Consider the following 25680-nt stretch of genomic DNA (forward strand, 5'->3'; position numbering starts at 1 on the left):
CCTGCCCTGAGGCCTCGTCTGGATAGTAAAGGAAGGCAGTGGCTGCAGCTATGGTGTCAGCCCCCAGGATGTCCCTGCCCCACTCTCAATGCTTCCTTCATTCAGTGCCTCAGTTTACCCCCAACCTGCCTTTGGATTTGGCCCATCATGATTCAGTATAGACACACAGGGTATCAGCCACAACCCCCGCAGCACACCACTATGCCCCTCACTCCCCACAGAATAAGGAGAGAACAGCTGGGTTCCTACCCCCACCTCAGTCTTCTCCCGTCTCAAAAGCAGGAACACAGATGCAGGTCTAGACAGCTCCAGCTTCATCCGCTGCACATGCAAACATTTCATGAACAAAGGTGAGAGCAGGAAACGGGGGCACCAGAGGCCAAGCCAGTGCTGGGTGCCAAGTACAGAAGGCAACAAGGCACAAGGGTGGTGCAGCTCCTGCTGTCCCACCTCCCTCCCTCCGTCCTTCTCTTCACTCCCACCCACCTTTCTTGAACCCCACAAAGTTCTGCCTGCCACAGGGCCTTTGCTCTTGCCATTCTATCTGCTTGGAGTGTTGGCACCCCAAATAATCCCATAGCTAGTTCCTGATTCCAAGGTCTCTATGCAATGTCACCTCCCCAGAGAGGCCTTCCGGAGAACCAGGGCTAAGATAGCACCACCCCCCCAACTCCTTATCTCCGTCTATACTTTTATTTCTCTGTAGCACTTGACATTCTATTAGTCACGTAATTAAATATTACTTTACTGACATTCTGGAATATTGGCTGCACTAGAGCAGGGATCTTTGTTCTACTCATTGTCCCCATTGGGGCCTAGCACACAGTAGTTGCTGAAAAAATGTTGACTAAATGGCTCAAAGCAGCCTGGAGTTTGTACATACACAGTCTGAGAGAGACCTTCACGTATTCCTGAAGAGGTTCTCTGTGCTGGACACTAGGGTGGGAACCTTGGACCTTCAAAGTCAGGGTCCACTGGGGGAGAGGAATGTAAAGAAATGACCCTGGAGAAGTAGAGCACTGAAAATTCTGATAAGTTCTCATCAGGAGACCAGCCAGGAGCTGAAGTGGAGCCTGACATGGGTGGGGTGAGGGGCCTGTTTTATTCAGGGCTGTCAAGGGGGCTTCTTTGAAGGCTGAGCCTCTCCTCCCCAAGTAGTGAGAAGGTGGCAGCTATGGGAGTCCCGGGGGGGGGGGGGGGGCGTGTTCTGCACCAAGGAAGGGTGAGCCCAAATGAGTCAGGGGTAGAAGGGCTGAATGTGGGCCCAGGCCTTCTGCACAAGCCCACCCACGAGAGACAAAGAGGGTCTTGCATGGGCCTGTCTTTCCGGGGCACGTGACCAGGCAAGCCTCAGTCACCCCCAAGGCAGGGACCACCTCTGCCCTCCCTGCATCCCACCCATCCTTGACTCCCAGCCCTCCCTCTCCCTCCAAGTGAGCACTGGCAGTCAGTGTGCCCTGGTGACAGTGGCAGGGCTGAACTCTGCCCAGGGCTTGCTTTCCCACATCGCTTTTGGCTTCAGACTGGGGACACCTCTTGGAGGGGTCAGAGAGATCTTGAAAGAGGGGCAGGGGGACACAGCGGGGACTGGTGCCTGTAAGGATGCAATAGGTGACATTCTGCAGGCAGGGGTGGAGCTGACAGGTAAAGGGCCCACTGTGTCTGTATCACTGTGCACCAATGTGTCATCTGTGTGTGTGCGTGTCTGTTAACATGTGTGTCTGTATTGTATATGTGTATCTGTTGTGTGTCTATGGACATGTGTGTCTATCGTGTATCAGTGGACATGTGTCTGTCAACCCATGTATCTTTCAATCTTGTGTGTAGTCTTTATACGTGTGTCTTGTGTGTGTTGATGCATGTGTCTGTCTTATGTGTGTCTTATCTTTTGTGTTGTCTCTGTGTGTGGTGCTGTTTCCCTGTGTGGACGTTGTGATGCATGTGGCTAATCCTCAATTGGGGGGGCTGGTGCCTTTATATATATGATTATGTGTATGTCCCTCGCAAACCCAATGAGAAAGTGCTGCCTTATGTTCTGGGACTGGTAGAATAGCAGGTGAGGGCACATGACGTCAGAAGTCACAGCACTGCTTCTCTGAGGAGTTCTGCTCTTTATTGTCCATTCTATTCACAAACAGCACGAATTGCTACTGCGAACACTTCCTGAGGGGGAGCTCAGCCAAGCCTGACTGCAGCAGGGGCCAAGGAAGAGGCCAGTGAACCTCTGAGATAGGGGCTCTAGGGCCTGAGGCCTGGATCTTCTGTCTGGGGTCCCTGAATGGGGAGAGGGCAAGAGGCAAGGCAGGCTGAAGCCCTCAAGACCCAAGCTTTCCCCCCTTTCCTCTTAGGAGGGTGTCTTCCCACTCTCCCCCTAGAGAAACTGAAGGCAGGACAGGCTTGGCTGGGTGAGGAAGGGCTTACCCTTCCTGGGGTGGGCCTTGGTTGGGGCCCAGGAACATCCCGCATCTGCCACATAACTTCTTGGGCTGCACATTTTTCCTGGGCACCAGCCAGCAGCTGGAGCACCGGGTGCCATACTTCTTGTACCTGGAATGGGGGTACAAAAATCCAACATTCAGGATGCACCAGGGACACAGAAACCACCACCGGGAAACCACTTCCCCAAGGGTGGTTATTTCCCCTTCCCAATAACCCATGCTAGCTAGGTACAGGCTGACTGGGGGACCCTACTCCAACTCCCTCCTCCAGTCTGCAGACCTGATACCACAGGCATTGCAGAGAGGTGTCCCATCTTCGGCATCTCTCCAGAGTGGGGTTCTCTGGGTCCTACAAGAAGCACAACGTCTGGGCCCTGAAAAGGCAGAGGCCAAAGGGCAGGAGTCAGAGGCCAAGCGTCCAGGCTCAGGAGGCTCATGTGGGGTGGGGAAATCTGAGAGGATCTCTGTGAAGGCCCCACTGGGCTCTGGGCCCGTCCCCGGGTGTTGCCATATCTAAGACAAAGGGAAAGTCAGGAAGGGAGACAGATGGCAAAGCTTGGCAGAGGAGGAAGCTGGGGGTGGGGGTGACTCAGCAGAGTGAAGGGGGGCACTGAGACTCATCCTAGATGGGTCTAAATGGGGAAGCAGGGTGGGGAGTAAGACAGGGAAGATAGAAGGCGCCCCTCCCCCCACCCCTTTATTTCTAGCTCATGTCTCCAGGACTCACCCAGGGCCTCGCTGCCTCCTGGGTTGACCTCAGGGCCTGTAGGGGGAGCCTGAGAGCGGCTGCTGCTGGCCAGGCTGGGGGGCAGACAAGGCATTAGTAATGGGGGATCTGTACCCTGTCCCAGAAAGCCTCCCAAAATAAAGATTTACTATCAAGATATCAGGCATTTGCCCTAGCTGGTTTGGCTCAATGGATAGAGCGTCAGCCTGTGGACTGAAGGGTCCCAGGTTCGATTCCAGCCAAGGGCACATGCCTGGGTTGCGGGCTCGATCCCCAGCAGGGGGCATGCAGGAGGCAGCCAATCAATGATTGTCTCTCATCATTAATGTTTCTATCTATCTCTCTCCCTTTCCCTTCCCCTCTAAAATCAATAAAATTTATATTTTAAAAAAAGGTATCAGGCATCCCTCAGGAGGCATCTGATGTCTGAAAGGCCTGGCTTTGTCTCTCATTAGGAATAATAATAATAATAATAATAATAATAATAATTTGAAGAGATAGTATGCTTGGGGCCAACCTGTCAGGTTGAAATCCCATTTCTCTCTGCCCTTGCTGTGTCCTTGTGTGACCTTGGAAAAGTGATGTCCCCCTCTGTGCTTCAGTTTCCGAATCTGTAAAATGGGCTTTACAAGGCTTCAATGAACCCATATACATCAAGGGCTACATACTACCTCTTAACTGTTGCTCCTGACAAATGGTAGCTATTATCATTACTGGAAAAAATAATGGTAGCAGCAGCCTGCAGTATGGTCAGGCCGGTCTCATAAAGAGGGGACCCAGGCTCAGCCTGGGATATGCCTGGCCATGGCAGCAGGACAGTGACTGGCACGTCTTGCTTGGCCTTTTGTGAGCCCATGCCTGGAGGCGCCTCTCCACAGGCCTCTGTCCTTATCATTATCATTAACTGCATAAAGGGTGCCCTCACCGCGGCCAGTTCCTACCTGTAGCTGTGTATGATCTGAAGGCTGGAATCCGGCTTTATCTGAAACTTCAGGGTCACTCCCTCGAACCGAGGGTCCACTTTCTCGGCGCCCTGGTGCGGGTTTGACTGCTTCCGGGGTCTCCTCTGATGTGGGGCTGAAGGGGCTGGGGAAATCTCAGGAGGCCCCAGGCTGCCTCCTTGCTGACTAATTGGGGTCAGCATGGCCTTGGAATCCCTGGCCAGAGGTGGTTCCAAACCCCCCAGGGCCTTCAGCTCCCAGCAGGGGGCCAGGGCCTGGGTGTCTTGGGCAGGGGGCTGGGCCAGCCCCTCTGCTGTCTCTTGGAGGAAGTGCAGGTTGGTGACGGAGTCCTGACGTGCAGGCCAGAAGGAACTGGGGACAAGGGGCAGTGTGGTCACCCCCTTTCCTGGGCAGCCCTACATAGGCCTCAGCAAGGGCAACTGCATGGCCTCTGACTACACAGGACCCCACGTATCCCTGAGTATCGGAACCTCTTCTTTATAAGTACCAGTAACTAACGCTGTGACTCCTAAATAACCCCAGGAACCAGGGGTCATGACCCCTTGGCCACTGGGCCAATTTGGGAGAAGGGGCGGCTCCTTAACGCACCTGCTACTGGGTCTGAGGCATCTTGGGGTCCTTGGCGCCTGTTGGGCGGGGGGTCCGGGGAGCGGCTCGGGGTCCAGACATGATGGCGCCAGCAGTTCTCGCAGCAGCATCATGGAGAGGTCTGGCGCTGGCTCAGCCTCCATCATGCCCCAGCCCAGCCCCCTCCCCTAATCTTGCCCCGCCCCCGCGGGCCCACGGATGAGCGCCACCTGGGTGAAGCGGAGTGTGTGCGTGGTGCCGGCGCTTCAGGCAGAGGGGGCAATGAGCCCCACCTGGGTGGAGCGGGGCGTTGCCAGGCGCCTGCTTCCTAGCCCCCACCTTTAGGCCAGCCCCGGCCCCTTTCCCTTCCTACTCTAGGACTCTGCTGGGTGCCTGCACACCCCTCGTGGCAAGGGCGGCCTGGGCCCCTTCAAATCCCTCCGCGGCTGCAGGGGCGGGGCCTTGCCATGCTGACGCATACGTAGGCCCTCAAGCTTCCAGGCCCTATTCCGGCCTCTTCCTCAGTTTCCCCGCTGGCCCCCTCACTGCTGAGAGAGGCGAGAGTTGAGGGCCTGGAAGATGAAGTTGTAGTTCCGGGGCGGGACGGGGCTGGCGAGACGGGGCTGCCCCCCACTTCCCCACCAAGGACACTCGGGATGCTGGAGTTCTGTAAGATGATTTTATTGTCACTCTAATTAGATTCCAACCCTTTCCACACTCGGATTCTCCGGGGCTTGGAGAGGCTGCCCCAGTAGGGGCCCTGTCTCCACCAGAGCCTGGGCATGGGATCTCTCTGAAGCATTTGGCCTTCTTGGTGCTTCTGACATCTCTCTCCGGCCTGTCCATGCTCTGGGCTGGGCTGGGCTGGCAACGTGGCTATTTCTCCAGTACTGGCCCTTGGGCCATGGGTGTCCGGGATGGTCCAGCTGCCCATTATCAGTGCGGCTTGGGGACGTGACCATCCACGTAGAAGTTTCTGGTGATCTTGGGCAGGGTGAATTCAGCCCCTTCCAGCTCAGGTGTCAGGATGATCTGGCAGCCCAGCCGGGAGTTCTCCTGGAGGAGGGGGGCCATGTCCAGCATGTCATCCTCCCTGGGCGAGGGAGGCAGTGGTTAGCAGTGGGCACGTTGGTGCAGCTGGTGAGAAGGGCCCAGAGAAGCAGAGAGAGATCACCTTTCAGGCCAGGGAGGAGCAGGCTGACTGAGTCCAGGGGGAGTGGTTAGAGGGCAGTGCCACTGCCAGCAGCTGGAGGGGGAGAAAAGCTGGGGGTGCCCTCAGCTGCTGCCCAGTGGACCTCTGGACACTGGGAAGGAAAAGGTTCAACAGCCAACCCTGCAGCTCCGCGCTGGAAGGGGGTTGCCCGCTCACCTCTCATCAGGAGAAGGCAGAAAGTCCAGATGGTCCTCGCTCACATATACGTGGCAGGTAGAGCACGCCAGGGAAGCTTCACAGGCCCCTGGAGGGCAGCAAGTGAAGGGAGTTTAGTTAAGTGGCATGATCAGGCTGGTGTCATCCAGTGAAAGACATAAGGGAGAAGCCTTTTGTTTCACCACATGCCCCTAATCTTTCCCTCCTGCCTATATGCCCTGTGGGAGCCCTCCCCCCTGTCCTCTACTCAGCCCGCTGTTCCTGAACTGTGGATAGGTTTTGCAAAGGGATGTCCAAGGTGTTGCATTTCCCAAGGACTTCCCAGCCAGCTGAGGACCAGGCTGGGTACAGGGTACCATTAATGAGCATGGACTTGACCTCAGTGTAGCTGAGAGGGAAAGGCCAGGCAGGTTCCCAGTAGCCTTTGAATTCCCTTTTTGTGATCCTGTCCCTGTGCTGGGTAAATGTGTTCCTGTCTCCTTCCTGCTCCTGAAGGAGGGACTGGCTCACTCAACACCGGTGCATTAGGGGAAGGAAACAGGAAATAAAGGTTGAGATGCAGAAGCTGGGGTTTTCTGATTGTCCCTGGACACATTCCCAGTCTTCTTTCTGACTGATGCCCCTCTTGGGCTAAAACCTTCCAAAGGGTCTTCACAGCCAGAATAAAATCCAAACTCCTCCACTCAGTCCTGGTGGTCCCCCCACCCCTCACTCACTCCACATCAACCACACTGGCTCCCTGGGCTCAGTGCCACCACCACAGGACCTTTGCACTGCTATACCTTTGGCCTGGAATGCTCTTCTCGCCACTCTTTGTGGCCAGATCTCATATTCAGGAACTCAACTCAACTGTCCTCCAAGTCCCCCTTGCCTGTTTCTTATCCTTCCCCCTTGTTAATTTATTAATTTCTGTACAGCATTTATCACACCCTGTCAACCTGTCTTCCTCTCTCTGTACTTGGCACTGAGCCTAGCATGTTGTAGATGGAGACATCTGTTACAAGTGAATGACAGGACAGAATTCTCCTTTCTCCTCCAGACATGTTGGATAATGAGAGTAGAGAAGCAAGGCAGCCTCCTGACCCTCCCTGTATACCGGGAAGAAACTAGGCCTTGAAACTCCAAGCAGTCCCTAGCATCTCTCCCTTAACAGTTTCCCACCTTGTTAGCATCCTCATCCCTGAAATCAAGATTATCCTATCTAATAAAGACAGAATATGGAAATTGACCGTCACTTCACAACAAAATGGCAGTGCCCACAGCCAATAAGGAGGGAATATGCAAATTGATGTGACAAAGATGGCATTCTGCCCCACCCCGGCCGCTTGGGGCCTCGGGTGCTGGCAGCCAGGGGAAGGAAGGCCTATTCTTGCACGAATCTTCGTGCATCGGGCCTCTAGTCTAATATAAATGTTCCAATTAGTCACTACACACTAACCATGTGCCAAGTACTAAGCATTATACATGACATCTGTTTAATCTTCTGTAGCAACCCAAGCAAGAGGGAACTAAGTTATCCTATTTTATAAATGAGAAAACAGAAGCCCAAAGATGCTAAGTACTTTGCTCGGGGTCACACAGCTGGTAAAAGACAAAATTTGAAAACAGGCCACTTGCCTCTAAAATTCATATTTCAATCTATGTCCTAGACTGCCAGCTACTGGATTCCAGAACAAAACTTGAGGAAGGCCTGCCATAACCCCCACTCCACCCCCAACACCTCCAACCCTCTGATTAAATCAGCCTCCCTATTACAATCACCCAACAAACAACCCTGTACATTTTTTTTTTTCAGACCACCCTTTCCAGTTGAGGATATAATTACATGTTTACTCCCTATCAGGTTGAAATTGGTGTGAAATAACAGAGCCTTACCTATTTTAGTACATTGTTGCCTGGCACACACTAGTGTTCAATATTCATAGAAAAGCAGCATAGGTTTAGTGGCTAAAATTGCTGGGTTTGAATCTAATTTTGTCACTTCACCTTGGACCAGGTCTACATAACCTGGGGCTCAATTTCTTCACCTATAAAATGTGATAATCTGCCTGGCCAGTATTGCTCAGTGGTTGAGCATCAACCCATAAACCAGGTCATGGTTCCATTCCTAGTCAGGACACATGCCAGGGTTGCAGGTTTACTCCCCAGTAGAGGGAGTGTAGGAAGCAGCTGATTGATGGTTCTCTCTCATCATTGATGTTCCTATCTCCCTCTCCCTTCCTCTCTGAAATCAATAAAAACATATTTGAAAACAAAAATAAAATGAGATAATCTCCCCTATGGCATAAAGTTGTCATGAAAAGTCAGTTAATATGTGTCAACATGCTTAAAGTAATGTCTGCTATTACTATCTTTCCTTCAACAAATACTGATTTAATACCTGTTGTGTCTAAATACCATGAGAGGCAACAGATACGTGTAAACAAGGCAAACAGGGTTTCTGATCTCATTCTGGGGAGAGATGACAAAGAAGGAAACAAAATGGTGAGAAGTGAGATGAGGACAATAAAACATAAGGCAGTAACGTAAGAGACTGGGCCATGTGCACTTTAGGTCCACTGAAGGGGATGCTATTGTCAGGAAGATGACATTTACGCTGAGACTAGAAGGATGAGAAGAAACCAGAAGATCTGATGGAAAATCACTTCAGACCCTGGGGGTAGCAAATGCAAAGGTCCTGAGGCAGGAATTAATTGGGCAGTTTGAGGAATAGCAAGAAAGCCAGTGTGGCTGGAATAGAGGAAGGAAGGAGAAAGACATCACAAGCTCCCAGGGGCAGGAGTTTTCATGGCCTCTAGTAAATCCTCAATAACGCTGGGGGAATGAACCTTAAGAGCTACCTGGGCAGGGGATGAGGCAGTGCTGAGGAGTCTAGATTTAGACCAGGACTGGTGGGAAGCCATGGAGGGTTAATCAGCAGAGAGATAACTAATTTGTGTGTTGTTTTTTTCAACGAATGATAAGGGCCTCGGAAATTCCCTGTGCCTGGCTCCCACCTTCCAGGTCCACCCCATGGCGCTGGGCCAGGTGGAGAACATTATCCCCGACTCTGCCTCTCACCGGAATCCGTTGGCCTGACCGGTCTACGAACACCACGTTCACCCTGAGGACAGATGGGAATGCAGATGCCGTACTGGACCATGGCTCAGGGTTCAGGTGGAATCTAGGCTTAAGACAGGGAAACAGGACAAAGCGTAGGGGGACTCTAACAATGAGGCTGCGGGGTATGGTGGGGACTAGAAAAACCTCGTGGGATGAGGAATGGGGGACTCCTCCCACCCCCACTCACACGTCCCCGGGCCGCTCGGGGCCGCTCGGTTCTTCCTCCCCCGCCGAGCGAGAGCCTGGAAAACACAGTTGGGTGAGCCACGCGCAGCGCCCTGTGGGCATTGGACGGGTTAATGCCCTACCCCCGAACCCGAGGCGCCGCAGGTACCTGTCACCCGGAATTTTCTGGCTGTCGCTGGTGACGCCGCCTCCCCGGATCCCCAAAAGCCCCCAGAACGGCTCCACCAGCGACCTTTGGCCACCCGCAGCAAGAACCCAGCATTCACGCCGCCCCGGGCCACGGTGGCGGCCATGACAGGCGTCACGTGACCCGGAAATGGAGCATGCGCTGTAGCGCACAAGAGAGAGGGACTCATAATTACCCCAATATAAGCGCAAATGTCGGCGTAGGGAGGAACTGCTGGAGTTGGGGGGAAGGGGCAGCGACCGGATCTGGCACACCAAGACCTGTATGGGCCACCCCAGACCTCCCACCCAGGCCCATTGTCTAAAGAACCAGTCAGCTCTGTTTTTTTTAAAACCATTTACTTACAAACTTTAATTGAGCAAATGTCTTTGTGAGAGGAGGGGGACCCCCAGAGTAAGAAGGAAGCTGTGGCCTAGCTGGCCAGGGGCGGGACCCAGGGTCACTTCAGGCCAACAGGTCCTGCTGGTGGGCAGGGGCAGAGTTTATCTGCATGGAGTTGTGTGATTCCAGCAATGGTCCAAGGGGAGGCCAGCTCCAAGTGACCTGGCCAGGGATGGAGGTGAAGCTCATCTTCAACATGGGGGGAGTCAGCAGAGGCTCAGTGAGGTGCACAGTGCCGGACTCCCATAGACAAAGAGCAGGGGGACTGGTTTCAGCGGGCAGAGAAAGCCTGTCGCTGCACCTAGGCCTGGGCAGAGGAATGGTGGCGTTGGTTTGCTAAGACCAAGGCTTTGGCCTTCTACTGTCCCCAGGGTGGGGACCCTGGGTAGAGGGACCCAATCCCCAGGCCAGAGCTGTTTGGTCCCGAGTCAAGCTTCCAGAGCTTGACGTCTGAAAGGCTCTGGCCAGTGGGGTTTGGGGCCCCGCTTTAAGGCATCAGAAGGCAAGGGGACTGTGGCAGGGAGCAGGGCACCCAGAGCTGGAGTACAGGCCAGACTGGGCAGGCAGGGGCAGGAGGCAGCCATGCCTGCAACAGACATGGGACAAAGAGAAAAGAACTGAGCCATTTCAAACTGAAGAGTGTGGAATGGAGGCCCAGACATGTTGAAACTTGCAGGTATAAGACCTGGGGGTCGTTCTGGATTATTTAAAAAATAATAAAAATTAGAAAAAGAAACAAAAGTCAATTGTCAAAGTTAAAAAAGGGGGATAGTCTCTGATCCTCACGGGAGGTCAGGGAAACCTCCAAGGCACTCGAAAGGCCAAGATACAGGAGCGACGAGGCAGGAGAAGGCTCCCCGAGAGGCAGATGCCGGCGGACACAGAGAGGGCAGAAAGGGGCCCAGCCTGCTCTCTCTCTTAAGGCGGCAGGGTTTCCATGCTAGGAGCAGACCAGAGATGCAGAGTAGCCCCCAGACTCCCACACTCCTTGGGCTCCAGCTGGTTGGTCAGCAAAGTCTTTCAGAGATTTTCTATTACTGAAAGGAAAAAACAAAACAAAAACACAAAACACCAGAAAACCCAAAAGCGATTTGGTGCAGGCCCTGGAGCATCTCTGGCACTAGCCCCTTAGAAAATCCTCTTGCGCTTCAGGTATGAATCTGCATAATGGCCACCAAGGCCTTGGGAGTGCTGTCCCACATAGCTGCCTTCTGGGCTGGGCTCTGGCGAGGGCAGCAGGTGGGCAAAGCTGCGTTTCTGGCCACCCAGTGGTGTCTAGAAACAGAGGAGAGGGGGTAGCAAGTCAGGGGCCACCTGGGGGTCGCCATTCCCCATCTCTGTGTGCCCTCAACCCTTGCCCGTACCTTCAGTAGGTGGCTATGGCCATTGGGCCCAGGGCCCAGGCCCAGGAGCCCTTCTCCGGAGCCCAGTGGAGAGGAACCAACCGCCTGGCAGAAATGGGAGATGGGATAAAAAAAAAAACACCCCCCAGAGCAAAGGTCAGGACTTCAGGTTCAAATCATGCCTCTGCTGCTTACTAGCCATGATTGGAGGGGGGGGGAGCGGGGAGGGGACAAATTAGCCCTGTCTCTGAGCTTCAGTTTTCTCATCTGTCAACTGGGGCTAATACCATCCAACCCCTGGCTTCTGGGAAACTAAGTGGAGGCTCAGAAGGCTGGGCAGCACCAGGTGCTACACACACAGGTGCAGGAAGGCTGTTCTAATTTACCTTGGCTCTAAGCAAAACTGATCCCTGCCACCACCCTAGCCTTGACCTAGGCACCGAGGGTCACAGAGATCCCTTGCATCCTGGTTGTCCCTGGGAACCTGTGCTCGGCTGGGGGAGGCTCCTCACCTTGTTAAGGTGGCTTTGCTTGAGGCCAGCCTGCAGGCCGCTGGTGAAGTAGGAAGTGGGCGAGCCCGAATAAAAGTGAGAGAAGGATCCCCCACCACCTCCACCACTCCTTTCGCTGAAGCCACTGGGTGGAGGGGACATCTGCAGAGAGGGGGAAGGCTGAGTGAGGCAGACTACTGCAGTATCCACCCACCTTTGTAAACCACTCCTAAATGACTCTGGTCTTTGGCCAACAAGCAGAGGTGCCTGCCTTCCCTTCTGCCTTTAGGGAATCCTGGGATTACCACCACGTGTATGTGCACAGGCTGGCCGGCTGGAGGGTGAGTTCCACGTGGAGCTCACCAGCTGAGGCCCCTAGACAAGGCCCATTTAGCAGCCTACTGACCACCAGGTATATGACTAAGGCCCCTGTAAACTGGTAAGCCTCAGCTGGTGAGTGTAGAGAACCACCCACTCGCCATCCCACAGAATGGTGTGAAATAATAAAATGTTTGCTGTTCTAAGCCACATGTGGTAGGACCACCTGTTGTGCAGCAAAAGCTAACTGATACACCTGGAAGGTGGGATTCACAGGGCAGCTCTTACTTTGTGTCGGCTGGGTCCGTGAGGCCCGAGGGCTGGCTCCCGTGGGTGGGAGAAGAGCCGCCTAGGTCCCATGTCCTGAATGAAAGTGGGAGAAAGTGTGTTGAGTTGGGGTCTGCACCAACCTCACTCTTAGCTGAATTCTCCAGCACAGATGTCATTAGGGAAGTTTGCCCCTTCCAGTAGAGAGGAAACTCGACCTGTAGAGTGGGGCAATGGGACGGAATGTGCTCTGTCCCAGGGCTGGCTCCACCTAAGACCCAGCGGTGACTGCTATGAAGTCAAGTGGCCCCACTGGAGCCAGGTGTTTGGAGTTTTCGAGGCAAGCTGGGCAAGAGAGTTGTGTGAATGCTTGCAGTTTTTATATGTTGGTATCGGTGTTTATTTCAGGTTTTTTTAAAAATAGACTTCACTATCAATCGTTATTCTTTTATATATAAAAGGCTAAGTGACCAACCATACGTCCATTCAACCATCTGGTACATATATGCACTGGCAATTTAAAAATAAACGTTGACTTGCGCATGTGCAATACATATAAAGCACTCACTGGCACCAATCTAGACAGAGTAGGAATATTCCTACCGGAACCCATTTTCGGACACGGTCAGTTATATGTTGCTTTCTCTCAAGTTCGAAGAGTGAATGACGTTAAAGTTGTAAATATTTCAACCCAAGGGAAATTAGTTGAGCACTCTGAAAGTGTTTTTACTCTTAATGTGGTATACAGGGAGATATTAGAATAAGTTTAATCAATTTATCAGTCATTGTTTTTATATCGTTTTAGGTGTTTTTTTGTATTGTGTTTTTGTTTTTATATCATGTTTTTGTTGTTTTTATATCATGTTGTTATTGTTTATTTATTAATCAATTTATATATTATTTTCATATACATTTTACTAATTTTCTTTAATCTCTGACACTTTTATAGAGAAAGGGCAAATAGCAATATTAAAATATTTCTTCTAATTAATTTTCTTTCAATGTGCACGAATACATGCACCAGGCCACTAGTTTTTCTATAATACAGTGTGGGTCAAACATAACACAGGTGGCCTGCAAGTGGCCAGTCTGCAACATCTGACCTGGAAGACGTTGGAGTCACAGAAAGAACAGTTCCCCAGGGACAGAGACAGGAATCTCAGAGGGGAGAGGAGAGAGAAGGGCAGAGAGACAGGAAGCTGAGCCCTGTCTCTAAGGAGATGCAGAAGTACAGCCTACAGCCTCTTGGGAGAGAAAGACAGACAGGAAGCAATGTATGATGTGCAGAAACAGACAAGAGACTGAAGGGCAAGGACTGTGTCTGGCATGTTCCCCACTGTCACAGTGCTTGGCCTAGCACAGTCAGTACTAGAGAAATATTGGTTTGGAGAATGACTTGCTCCCAGGGGACAAAGGGCCACAATAGCCAGCCCTCAGGAGGGCTGACAACAGGGCAGAAAGATACTCACCGAAGGGTAGTCGAAGCCATAGCTGTCAGGAAGCCCTGGTTCGGGGGGCAGGCGCGTGCTGGAGAGGGGGCTGAGCAGGCGGGACTTGAGCTGGAAGGCTTTGCTGCTGCCACCACCTCCACCACCTCCACCTCTGGGGACTGGTGGGGGGTTAGGCAGGGGGCCCTCAGCTGGGCGGCGGCTTCTCCCAGCGCCTCCCCAGCCCCGGGCCTCCTTACTCGCCAGATTGCTGGCAGGGAGCAGGCTGTGTAGGTTCAGGTAAGGGTTCAGGGGGATCCGGAAGTCCTTGGGGGGCTCCCCCAACAGTGAGACCTGTGGCGAGAGGGCTGGATTCGAGAGGGTTCCTGACGGGAAACATCGCAGGGCAGGAGACTGCAACAGTGCTGGGCCCAGGACAGGACCTTACCCCGGGCGGTGTTGGCAGAGGTCCACTATCTTTCTGTAGGCCTCTGAGGCCAGTGCCTAGGAGTCCCACAGGGGCAGGGGGTGTAGTGAGCTGGGCTGCTGGGGGACCCAGGCCCATGGGTTCTCGGTCACCTCCGGAAGGACCAAGCAGTGGCGGTAGCAGGGGTGGTGGCTTCCCTCGCCGGGGTGGCAGCTCTGGGGGCAGGCCCCCTCCTATAGAGAGAAGAATGTCAGTGGCCCAAACATACAGGACCCTTCCTTTCCAGGGTCCTAAAGCATTTTCTTGGACCAGGGTGAACTGCCGAGGAACAACTATGTGCTGGGCACTGAGCAAGTCCTCTGAGTATATCAACTCCCAGAATGCTCATGGGTTCTCCCACAAGGTGGGCGCCCAGCTGACAGACACTGAGACCCAGAAAGGTTAGGGCACTTGCCCAAGGCCATGCAACTAGAAATTTTCCACCCAATAAGGAAAGGGGAAGCAGGATGGGCCCAGCGAGATGACAAGGGGAAGGGTCTGTTACCTGCAGACAGCTCCCCAAGGAGGTGGTTGGCCGACTGGGCACCAGCCTGCAGGGTGCCCAAGGGGGAGTCTCCCAGGATCCCGGGCTTCTGGGGACAGAGCACAATCAGCTGGTGATGGGGGCAGTGTGGCCTTAGCAGCAGACAGGTATTGCCAAGGGTCTCAATGCCCAGCACACCCAGACTCTAGCCCACGCGTTCACGGGTTCCCCCAATGTCTGTGACACCCTGGCCATCATCCATTTGGCCAGCTAGTGGTACCCAAGGACCTCCTGCATGCCAAGACCCACCTGAGACCCAGGGAACATGGACCATACACTCAGTAGTCAGGGCCTACCACCCCAGTGTTAGTATCACACACACATCGTGACAATCCTTAGGCACCCACCATCCCACACCCAGCCTCCATGCCGATTATCACGGAACGAGTCATTCTTAGCTACACATGGATTCAGTCAGTCTCTTAGGCACACAAAAGTCCAAGCCCACAACTTCACACTGTCAGTTATCATCAGACATACTCATGCCACTGACACGGCCCCAGTGAATCAAACCAGACAGGGTAGTACATGTGTGTTCTATTTGTCTGCGTCCATCTATGTGTGGTGTGTGTGTGTGTGTGTGTACACACACACGTCTCTGTGCTCTAAGGTGTGGTATCTGTGTGTCTATTTTTGTGTGTGTATGTGTCTCCATGTATATCAGTTTTTGCATGTGTGCATGTGTCTCCGTGTGTGCACTGAGGTGGTATGGTGTGTATATTTGTGTGTATGTGTGTGTGTGTCCATTTTTGTGTCTTTGCGTGGAGTAGGGGTGAAAGGCCATTCTATTCCCTGGTGGGGCCAAGTCTTTCTTCCCCAAACTGAGTCCTGAGCACCTGTGACAGGTCAGGCCCCATATTAAGCACCAGGGACACAGCCAGATGGCCCACAACCCTGAAGGCGAGCCCCAGATATGAGTAGTGTTTGAAACTGAAAGGGAAAGGGCTGTGGCAGCACGTGTGAGTGAGGAGGGAACCTAGGGCCCACACCCATGTTACCTTCTGACCCTGGGTTTGCAGGGCCAGCTGCAGCAGTGCCGTGGACAGAGCAGGCCCATTGAGCAGTGGCATGGCTGGGGGGGCACCCAGGAGACCTGGAGGGAGACCAGGGAAATGGGCAGTGATCCCTGGATGGGACCCCCCCCCCCCCCCGCCCTGCAATTAGAGGCAGCCCTGCGCCTGAAGCCATGAGAGAGCAAGTGAACAGCCCAAAGGAAGGGCCTGGGAAGGGAGAGTCTGTCCTGGGAAAGGATGGACCCTTTCCCATCACCTTGCCTCACTGCAGGCTGCAATGCTCCCACTTATGACCCCATGCAGGTGACCTCTGTTCTTAACCCAGCTCTTGCACATGGGGCTCTTGATCACAGGGAGCTCAGATGGGAACACAGTCCCTGGGAGATGCCCAGCTCTGAGAGGCTGGGGACCTGGTCCCCACAGTGTCCCCACCCACTGTTCACTTGACACGCCTTACCCTGCTTGCCTCCCGAGTTGCTGTGAAGCAGGGGATTGAGCAGCAGCTGGAGGGAGGCGGAAGGCCCCAGGTTGTTGAGCAGCTGCAGGATACTGGGTTCAGGCAAGAGCCCTTTGCCCCGATTGAGGGCCTGAGGAGAGAAAAGATGGTGCTTCAGAGCCCTGCCAGGCTACAGAGGTAAGGCCTCATCCTTCCTTATTGGCCCCAGAACCTGAGTGGTGACCACCAAGAGCCCTGATTTCTCAAGGGAGGAGAGCCTGGCCTCCCCGGTTTCCCATTCCCACTCCCTGGGCACACACTCACCGTGGCCTGGGCAGCGATGAGTGCAGCCAGCATGCTGCGACCAGGGGGCCCTGGGGCACAGAAGGAAATGCGCAGGTGGCTGCCCCCCAGGGCCAGGCCGTCTGCCTCCTGCTGCACCTCTTCAGCCATCTCGGCAGTCTCATACTCCAGCACAGCGAAGCCCTTCAGCTGCCCATCCTGGCCGTACGCCAGCTGGTGAGGGTGGGGGGAGGTGGACGTGAGTGCCAGGGGGGGCAGTGACCACTCTCACATAGAGTGACAACTGTGACCAGGCAAGGATCCCGATTAAGAGACACCCCCACCCCACCAGGTAGGGTAGATTTTTGGGCCTGGCACTGTTCTGAGCCCTGTTCCTCATTAGCTCATTGAATCTTCTCCATGGCCCGGAGAAGCTGCATCCTACCCATTTTTCAGAGGTGGCAACTGAGGCTCAGAGAAGTCAGTATGCTCAAAGTCACACAGCTGGTGGGAGGACAACGCTGGGACCCGTCTCACAAAGATCAACTTCCTTGGGCTTCATGCCAGTGTCACTTTGGGACTTTGAGATTCCCGAGCATAGGAAGCAAGCTGAGGTTGCAGGGCTGGGAGGAGGGGCTGGCTGGAAAAGAGGCAGGTGGGTGGCTTTGGAGCACCATCAAATCAGGAGCCTCAGGCCAAGGACACTGCAGCCAGGGCTGGGAGGGCACAGAGCCTGGGGGCAAAGCAGGTGGCGAAAGGTAACAGCCAGTGAGCCACAGGGAACATAGGTGTCTTCACGGGCAGACCAGGGAGGCCTGCCCACCCCCCTTGATTGCAGCCATTTGGTACTTTAGGCTTACAGCTCCTCCTCCACGCCCTTGGGCCAGATGTGTTCCCAGACTAAGAATTTTTAAGAAATCAGAAAGGGAGAATACCACACATATATTATATATTACATATCAGTCACTCCAGTAGGGTCCAGGGCACCCTGAAAATCAAATGCAAATAGCTCTGCATCAAGACACAAAGAGAAAGGCCACAGACAGCCCCACAGTAGTTCTCTGCTGCCAGACCTCTTGGTTTTCAGGGTATTTCGAGTGCTGGAATTGTGGATGGGGACTATCCCATGAAAGCAGAAACTGGGTGAGAGCACTCAGCTGGGCTCTTCACTGTGTCCAGATGCAGGCACTGACAGCATGCCTACTTTGCAGATGAGAAAACTGAGGCTCAGAGAATGGCAGTCCCTTGCCCAGGCCATAGAGCTGGAGCTAGGATCAAGCAAGGCAAAGCTGATACCCTTAACAGGACTGGCCACCTCAGCATGGTGATGGCTGTCCCAAGAGCTAATATCATTTCTCTGGGTTCTGACTGATGTAGTGTGGTTTGGGACCAACCCAATGTCCACCAGTAGGGAATGGAATATGGCACCGCTGACAGAGGGAATGAGAAAACTCTCATGTCTGAACACAGAAAGATGCCCAGGACAGCATGAGTGGAAAAACCAAACCAACGCAGGCACAGCAATGAATGGATCAAGAAGAGAGAAATGGTATTTGTTGAAAATGATTAATAAAATCTCGCTGGTAGGACACAACAAACTGGTACAAGCAGCGGCTCTGCAGGAAAAAGTGCTGGAGGGCCAGGAGGGAGCCTTTACCACAGAATGTGCTGAATTTCCAAATGTGATTGGACTGTTCTTTCAGAAAAGCAAATAAGTGGAAAAGGCTTTTTTTACAAGGTCTTGTGAAACCTGCTTTATACATATTTATAACACTCAAATATTTTTAAGCAACTCTGTAATGAAATAAAGCAACTATAATATGTAAATTGGCCTGTGAATAAATGACAAAGTGCATTAGAGTGAGTTGCTATGGGACCTTGGTCTCATCTTGCTTATCCTATCTAATAAAAGAGTAATATGCAGATTGACCATCACTCCAACACACAAGATGGCTGCCCCCATGTGGTCAAAGATCCTGCCCCCATGTGGACACAAGATGGCCACCACAAGATGGCCAGCAAGGGAGGGCAGTTGGGAGGGACCAGGTCTGCAAGGGAGGGCAGTTGTGGGCGATCAGGCCAGCAGGGGAGGGCAGTTAGGGGTGACCAGGCCTGCAGGGGAGGGCAGTTAGGGGCAATCAGGCTGGCAGGGGAGCAGTTAGGCATCAATCAGGCTGGCAGGGGAGTGATTAGGGGGTGATCAGGCTGGCAGGCAGAAGCGGTTAGGGGCAATTAGGAAGACAAGCAGGCAAGCAGTTGGGAGCCAGCAGTCCTGGATTGTGAGAGGGATGTCCGACTGCCCGTTTAGGCCCGATCCTACCTGGATCAGGCCTAAACGGGCAGTCGGACATCCCTTGAGGGGTCCCAGATTGGAGAGGGTGCAGGCTGGGTTGAGGGACACACACCCCCGTGCACAAATTTTGTGCACCGGGCCTCTAGTGTTGAGAATAAAGCCCCCTATCCCCAGGACGACAGCAGATTCCCAGAGTGGCATCAGCCATCTTGGGAGGCAAGGGCACCCAGTTAAGAGCACAGGCCCTGGAGTCAGCTGCCTGACCTTGACTCCCAGTTCACCTCCAACTGGCTAGCTGGACTGGGCAGGTCCCTGCAAATGCCCATCCCTGGCCCTTGGTTTTCTCATCTGTAAGGTGGGGTAGCTACTGTATCTACCTCAAAGGGTAGTTGTAGGGATTCAATAAGATGTTCAACAAGGGTCCCACTCCAAGCAGAGTAGCTCAGGGAGCCTGTCAGCTGGGGCCCAGCACCTGCTTTGCGTGCCAGGCAGGGTAGCCTCTGGCTATCAGCCCATCTCTGGCCAGGCCCCATACCAAGGCCAGGACACACATCTTCTCACAATCACAGATGAATGAAGACTCAGAGGGTTAAAGGGCAACCAGATGGAAAAACTGAGGCTCAAAGAGAGAACTTGTAGTTCTTGCCAACCTCAACCTCCACATGAGGAAGTGGCCATTGAACTAATTCATCTATGTCCTGAGCCCCACCCAGGACCTAACACACAGTAGGTACAGGAGCATGAAAGAATGCTGAGAGAGCAAGGAGAGGAGTTCCTACAGATGTCCCATTCCCCAGTTCCTAAAATCCATTCATACAAAAGGAGTGGGCCCCACCTAACACCACAGAGCTGGGGTCTGAGTCAGGTATCAGGTTCCTCTAGGCTGCCTGGGGCTCTGGAGTCAAGCTGCAGTGTTCCAATCCTGATTCTACTATGTCCTGGCTGCATAACCTGGGGCATGTTACTTGACCCCTCTGTGCCTCAGTGTCCCCACCTGAAAATGGGGATAATATCTGTTACAGGCTGTTACAGGATAAAGGGACTGCAATAACGTGCTCAGAATCCAGTGAGTGCTAAAGGAACGTCTGCCTTAGGGGGTCGGGGAGCGGGGTGGGGGGGCAGGCAAGACCATCTGGGGCTCTGCCAGGGCTGGGCCTGGCCTATTCTCATCCCACTGTGCTTGTCACGGGCACACATACAGAAGTGCCTGACAAATGTGATTTGGATGAACCAAGGATTGTTTTGTTAACCAATGTGTGAACATTGAATCTCTTAGAATGAATCTGGTCAATCCATTTTCTAACCTCAAGCTAAACAGACTGTGGGCTCCTCCAGAGCAGTCTCCTCAGTGCTGGGCCTGGGACTCAGTAGGTGTTCAAGAGATAGCTAATGAGTACAGGAGTGAAAGTGAATGAGGGTGAACAAGCTTTTGGCCCAGCTTTTACAAAGGCAGCCTCACTTGCACTTCACATGGGGAGAGGCCAGCGAGGTTAAACCAGTCACTAGGGGGAGTGCAGGGATTTGAACCCCAGTCATTTGGCTCCTATCTGAGCTCCACCAAATGGCCTAACAAGAATCCCATTCAAAATGGCAACGTCAACACTTTACTGAAAAGGGCTCTAGGAGATTGGGACGGCAGGTGAACCCAAAGGACCCCTCCCAGGTGCTCCAGGCCTGGCATCTGCTCCCTAGGTTCCCACTCCAGGCACAAGCTCACCTGGCAGAAGGTTGGTGTGTGGACAGCCGACAGAGCCCGATGCAGGGAGTCCACATCACTGAAGCCAGGGGGCAGGCGGTCAACACAGAGGCAGCGGGAGTGGAGCAGGGCGGGTGTCAGCTGTCCTGCATCTGTCCAGTGCACATAGAGGGTGCGCGTGCCCAGCGGCTTGCCCAGCAGGTCCGATTTGGCACGGGCAGCCGAGTCCTTCTTCATGTACTCGGCAAAGCCATACCCCTTGGAATGGCCAGTGCGCTCACTATAGACCAGGAAGCAGCGCTCCAGGCTGCCGAAGGGCCGCACCAGCTCCTCGAACTGCTGCTGAGTGAGGCTGGGGGGCAGGTTGGCCACGCAGAGCAAGGCATCAGTGGGCTGCAGCTGCACAGATAGCTCGCGCTCCCGCAGGCAGCTCTGGTGGAAGGTGCTGATGGCGGCCTCGGCCTGCTCCCCGTTCAGCAGGGTCACAAAGGCTGCAGCAGGAGGGGGAGTGGGTCAGTGGGGTCCTGGAGGGACTGCCCCTCGACCCCATGGCTGCCCGCCCTTACTTCTCTCTAAACCATGTGTGATCTCAGAATATTGACCAACTAAGACACCTCAGGCCCCAGTGGACTAGATAGTTGCCAGCCTTGAGCAACTCGTGCAGGTGTCTTCTACCTCCAGGAGGCCTGCCTCCTGCCCTCACCCCCTAGCCCTGTTCTCAACCTACTCATGAGCTCACCTGTCCTCTTATATATTGTGCACCTGGCTAGGTGACACAAAAGGAATAGGTGAGTAACTTGGGTGACACAGAGAGTAGTGGTCAAGCATGTGGTCACTAGAGCCTGGTTTCAACTCCAGCCTAAGTGGCTGTGGGGGTCTCAGTTTCCCTATCTATTAAATGCGTATAACTTACTCCTCATAACCACCATTGTGCCAGCAAGGAAATAAGTGCAGAGCAGCGGCACCCTTAACAGAGGGGAGGAACCCGGACTTGAACCCAAGCAGACAGGCTCCACAGCCCTACTGTGCACCCCGTCCTCACCACCTTTCTAGGCCAACACCTCTCTACCTCTCATGTCTGAGCCCTGGCCTAAGCCTTAGTCCTGCTGCCACGCCTGGTTTGCTGTCCAGCCAACAGCTAGCTTTTCAAAATGATTATCAGAATGTGCCATGCCTTATCCAGAGGCTTCTCACTGCAGGGGACAAGGGAGCCTATGTGGCTTGACCCCATGGCTTTGCTAACCTCCTCTCCCATCTCTTGCCGCCACTTCCTGGACTATGCCAGGCACATGCCCGCTCAGGCCTTTGCGTCTGCATTTCCCTGGAACACTGACCTCCCCTTTTTCACCTGGTTAATCCTGATCCACCCTTCAATCTGACTGCAAACATCACTTCCCCCATGAAGTCTTCCCTGACTGCTCCTGTTTCAAATCACAGCTCTGGGCTCCCACAGCACCCAGTAGCTTCTGGTCCTATGACCACTTCACCTTCACGCCTGCAGTTGTGTGAATGACATCCTCCCCCCAGACTAGAACATCGCTGTTTGGTTCACTGCTGTGTCCTGTGTCCCAGCATATACTGGCGCCCAATAAACATTTATTGAAAAACGCTATTAATGAGAGTCACTTAACCTCTGGAACCTCAATACCTGGCATATTCACATAAGAGGTACTTAGTAAACAGTTCTGACTTGTTGCCCCTGCCAGTATTTACCAAGTATCTACTGGGTGCCAGATACCCACAGCCTTTTTGGGTATTTTAATATGTTTTACCTTGTGGCTAACCCAAGCAGGTCATGCCCAATTTGTTGGTGAGAAAACTGAGGCTCAGGAAGGGTGAATCACCTGCCTTTGGCCTCCAAGTGAGGACAGACCAGGACTCGAACCCAGGTCTATTTGCCTCCAGGACCCAAGATCTTAACCATTACCCTAGCCCACCAGGTAGGTCTCCAGGGTCCCCATCCTCACCTGCTTCTCACTCAAATTACAGATTGCAAGCACAAGGCCTAGAGGACACAGACACCCACTGAGGGTCTCCCACAAGTTGGGGGGTGCAAGGCTGACAAGACTTGTCCCTGTTTTCATGGAGATGACCACTCAGTGCAGAAGGCAGGTGAGTGAGCCAGCAGTAACAGCCCAGAGTGATGGGGAGAGGCACTCAGGGCACTGTTGAGGAGCTACCTGCCTCCACCTGGATAGAAGAGGGGACAGCTAAGAACAGTAGCAGAGGGAATGCCTGGAAGCTTGCCACTGAGGAGGTGGCAAGGCTGGGGCACATCCTTGCAAGATAGTGTCAAGAGGAGGCTCAGACAGGTTTTGAGGAGAGAAAAACAATCAGGTTAGGGTTAGGTTTTTTTATTTTGTTTTTATATGTTTGATTTTTAAAGTTCATTTCAGAGAGAGGAGAGAGAAATAGAAACATCAATGATGAGAGAGAATCATTGATCGGCTACCTCCTGCACACCCCCTACTGGTTAGCAACCCGGACATGTGCCCTGACCAGGAATCGAACTCTTGGTTCATGGGTCAATGCTCAACCACTGAACCCACCGGAGGGCTAGAATTAGTTTTGATCAGATTTGCAATCAACTGATCAAATTTGATAGATCCCGGCTTCCTGGGAGAGGGCAAGTAGGAGTGTAAAATCATGGAGAGAGCAGAGGGAGACTGCCAGTTTGACAGAGATGGAGGGACACCAATTGTTCTGGAGGTCTTGAAAAAGACCAGACAGGCCTAGGTGACTGTGGCTGGGGGTATGGTGTGGGAAGTGGGGAAGCCCAATGCTCAGGTATCTGGCTGAGCAGCCTGGAGGAAGAACAGGAATATCAAGACTGCTCCATAATGAGCTCCCAGAAAAGATTGGGGCAACAGTCTGTCTTGTGCTGGCCTAGGGGATGTTGAGCCCAAAATTCAGGAGAGGAGATGCCAGGCCAGAAAGCACCCAGCTCCAGGGACTGTCACCCCTTGCTGCTAGCCCACCCCACAGCCCCACAAACCTGTCCCTTTGTATCTGTCCACAAAACAGTACTTGAGCTCATAGTCGCTGAGCAGGTCGTGCACTTCCTGCGAAGATAGAAGCCAAAGGACAGGGAGTCACCAGGGGCTGAAGGAAGCAATCCAGTGCAACCTTCACATGGAACAGCTACAAAAGCCGGTCAATTATAGTCCCCATTTAACAAAGGAGGAAACTGAACTCAGAGCAGTTACTTGCCCAAAGCCATTGAGGCCACACCTGGCAGAGCCGGGATTCAAAGTCTAATTGCAGATCCCATGTTCTTAACCAACACAAAATACTCTTAGAGAGTCAGGTGGGTCTGAGTTCAAGACCTAGCTCTGCCTTATGCCCTTAGAGAAGTTGTTTAACCCAGTGGTCGCCAACCGGTGGTCTGTGGACCACTGGTGGTCTGTGAGTCCAAAAGGTTGGCAACCGCTGGTTTAACCTGTCTGACCCTCAATTGGAAGCCTCACTCTTTTCAACAACATTACAAATTAGGTATTAACAAACCCATTTTGCAGACGAGGGAACAGCCTCTGAGAGGTGAAGGTCAAGACAGCAGCAGAATGCCACCCAGGGGTACCTGACTGCGGACCCTGTATACTTGAAGCCCACACTGGGTGGCTTCATGTGCTTCCCAATTCCCTCCTGCTGACACTGCTGCCTTCTTGTAAGCCAGCTGCGGGGGCGAGGCTCTACGGCCTACTTGTGCCAGATACACTGTGCACCCTGCAGGAGAGACAGTGTGTTCCCAGCTAAGAGATGGCAGGTGCTAGGAGGAGGGCTGACTCTAGAAATAAACCAGACCATGCTTAGTGGTGCTTGCCCCAGGTCTGTCCCCAAGTCACACCCTCCCAACACTTTGGTGGCCCTACCAGCCATGTGCCTACCTACAGTGAGGGTGAGCCAGTGGCAGATGTGTTTGTGGCCCAGAAAGGAGGAATTCTGAGCAACAGGAAGAGAGAGCCCATTCCACCACCACAGGGCAGGGCATACCAGATGCAATCTCCTTGGGTCCAAAGAGCACTGGAAAGCCCTGCACCGGGAGGCCCCAAGAGAAGAGCACCCCTGGCCAGATCGGCCAAGGGGAGCTCCACAGAACACTGGCCCCTCCTTTCTTGAAGGTCTGTGGGCTGGGAGCAGGAGATCCCTTTTTCCAAATACATTCTGGGGCTTTGTGAGAAGAAAGATCTCAGGAGCTGCTACAACTTCCGATCTATCTCTAAGAGGAGTTAATAAACCCTGCTCTAGCCAACCCTGAACTTTTCTGGCAATGAGGTCTCGCCACCTCATGGTAGAGGGGAATGAGGATAAACACAATCAAGAGCAGGGAGCAACTGGCGTCTCTATTTCCACAGTCCCAGTTTAGCTGCCCATTCACAATCCCCCAACTTGGCCAAAGCAACCTGCCCACTTCAATCACTAGTTCTCTTCCAAGCCTGTGGTCGCCCTTAACAACATCCTCCCTCAGTCCAAAGTTGGTTTCTCCCTCCATCACCGCCCCCCCCCGCAAAAATCCGCCCTTGGTCTCTCCCAAACCCTCATGGATCTTGCGTTTGGACTCTCCCGCCGACGCCCCCTACACCCGAGCACGCGAGCGTCGGTGTTGCCTGGTTCCCCCCGCGCACGCGCACGGTGGTATTTCCCGCCACGCTCCCACACCGCCCCCCCCATACCTGGTTGGTCACGTCCCCCGGGAGGCCCCGGATCAGTATCTTGCGGCGGTTACGGAACTGGCGTTCGGTGTGTTCCAAGCGTTTCCTGATCTCCTCTGGATCTAGCGGCTGCAGTTCTTCTTCGGGCGACCGGTGCTCTGGGGCATCATCAGCTTCAACCTCGGCCCCAGACTCCGGGCTCAGCGGGGGCCGGTGAGTAACGGACACGTCGGCCGCCATCTTAGGAAACCCGGCGCCTTCTGGGACCAGCGAGCCAGGGCGGAGCGGCATAGAGCGGCAACGAGGGCGCGTCTGCCTATTGGCCGAAAAAAGCCCCGCCCCTTCTCTTCAAATCTCTCAGCCCATTGGCTAGGGGCAGCCCGCCTCCCAGAGTTCACGCCCCATCTCGACGCACAGCCTCAGCCCCTTTCCACCGCTGAGATGTCACCCAATACGCTCAGCGTGGTGGGAGATCCCCTTAGCGCAGGTGGAATCCAGCCATAGACTCCGGCCGGGTTGGTGTGGTTCAGTGGTTG

At 53.7% G+C, this 25680-nt stretch overlaps 3 protein-coding genes across 4 annotated transcripts; all 3 read right to left on the bottom strand.

Moving 5' to 3' along the window:
- Nucleotides 1-2417: 2417 nt before the first annotated feature.
- On the bottom strand, nucleotides 2418-4861 carry ZGLP1 (zinc finger GATA like protein 1; the record flags this gene model as incomplete). The annotated part of the gene is made up of 5 exons (XM_080674581.1): nucleotides 2418-2547; nucleotides 2719-2812; nucleotides 3166-3239; nucleotides 4107-4478; nucleotides 4716-4861. The coding sequence occupies 5 exons, from the start codon at nucleotides 4859-4861 to the stop codon at nucleotides 2418-2420; spliced, it is 816 nt and encodes a 271-aa protein (XP_080530707.1).
- A 498-nt stretch (nucleotides 4862-5359) lies between these two features.
- Nucleotides 5360-9663, bottom strand: FDX2 (ferredoxin 2). Of its 2 annotated transcripts, none has more exons than XM_080674582.1 (5): nucleotides 9500-9663; nucleotides 9353-9407; nucleotides 9060-9166; nucleotides 6064-6151; nucleotides 5360-5787 (listed from the first exon to the last, which is right to left on the bottom strand). In XM_080674582.1, the coding sequence occupies exons 1-5, from the start codon at nucleotides 9642-9644 to the stop codon at nucleotides 5631-5633; spliced, it is 552 nt and encodes a 183-aa protein (XP_080530708.1). In that variant the 5' UTR covers nucleotides 9645-9663; the 3' UTR covers nucleotides 5360-5630. The 2 variants fall into 2 exon arrangements, with proteins under 2 accessions (XP_080530708.1, XP_080530709.1); XM_080674583.1 differs by having other exon boundaries at nucleotides 5360-5831; nucleotides 9500-9657.
- A 203-nt stretch (nucleotides 9664-9866) lies between these two features.
- RAVER1 (ribonucleoprotein, PTB binding 1) lies at nucleotides 9867-25557 on the bottom strand. Its single transcript, XM_080674577.1, has 13 exons — nucleotides 25166-25557; nucleotides 23491-23557; nucleotides 20517-20986; nucleotides 16549-16740; nucleotides 16246-16375; nucleotides 15774-15868; nucleotides 14737-14824; nucleotides 14214-14425; nucleotides 13808-14119; nucleotides 12360-12434; nucleotides 11775-11915; nucleotides 11284-11367; nucleotides 9867-11194 (listed from the first exon to the last, which is right to left on the bottom strand). Exons 1-13 carry the CDS (start codon nucleotides 25433-25435, stop codon nucleotides 11048-11050), a joined length of 2283 nt encoding a protein of 760 aa, XP_080530703.1. The 5' UTR covers nucleotides 25436-25557; the 3' UTR covers nucleotides 9867-11047.
- Between the last annotated feature and the right edge of the window lie 123 nt (nucleotides 25558-25680).

The sequence above is a fragment of the Plecotus auritus genome (assembly GCF_963455305.1).
Source record: "Plecotus auritus genome assembly, chromosome: 6".
Taxonomy (NCBI): Eukaryota; Metazoa; Chordata; class Mammalia; order Chiroptera; family Vespertilionidae; genus Plecotus; species Plecotus auritus.

Coding starts and splice junctions, on each gene's coding strand:
- FDX2 (XM_080674582.1), bottom strand. CDS start 9,644: ATGGCCGCCACCGTGGCCCGGGGCGGCGTGAATGCTGGGTTCTTGCTG. Junction 9,408..9,499: donor CAGAAAATTCCGGGTGACAG/GTACCTGCGGCG, acceptor TGTGTTTTCCAG/GCTCTCGCTCGGCGGGGGAG. Junction 5,788..6,063: donor CTGCCTTCTCCTGATGAGAG/GTGAGCGGGCAA, acceptor TCCCTCGCCCAG/GGAGGATGACATGCTGGACA.
- RAVER1 (XM_080674577.1), bottom strand. CDS start 25,435: ATGCCGCTCCGCCCTGGCTCGCTGGTCCCAGAAGGCGCCGGGTTTCCT. Junction 14,825..15,773: donor TGCAAACCCAGGGTCAGAAG/GTAACATGGGTG, acceptor CTCTGTCCCCAG/AAGCCCGGGATCCTGGGAGA. Junction 11,195..11,283: donor GCCATAGCCACCTACTGAAG/GTACGGGCAAGG, acceptor CTCTGTTTCTAG/ACACCACTGGGTGGCCAGAA.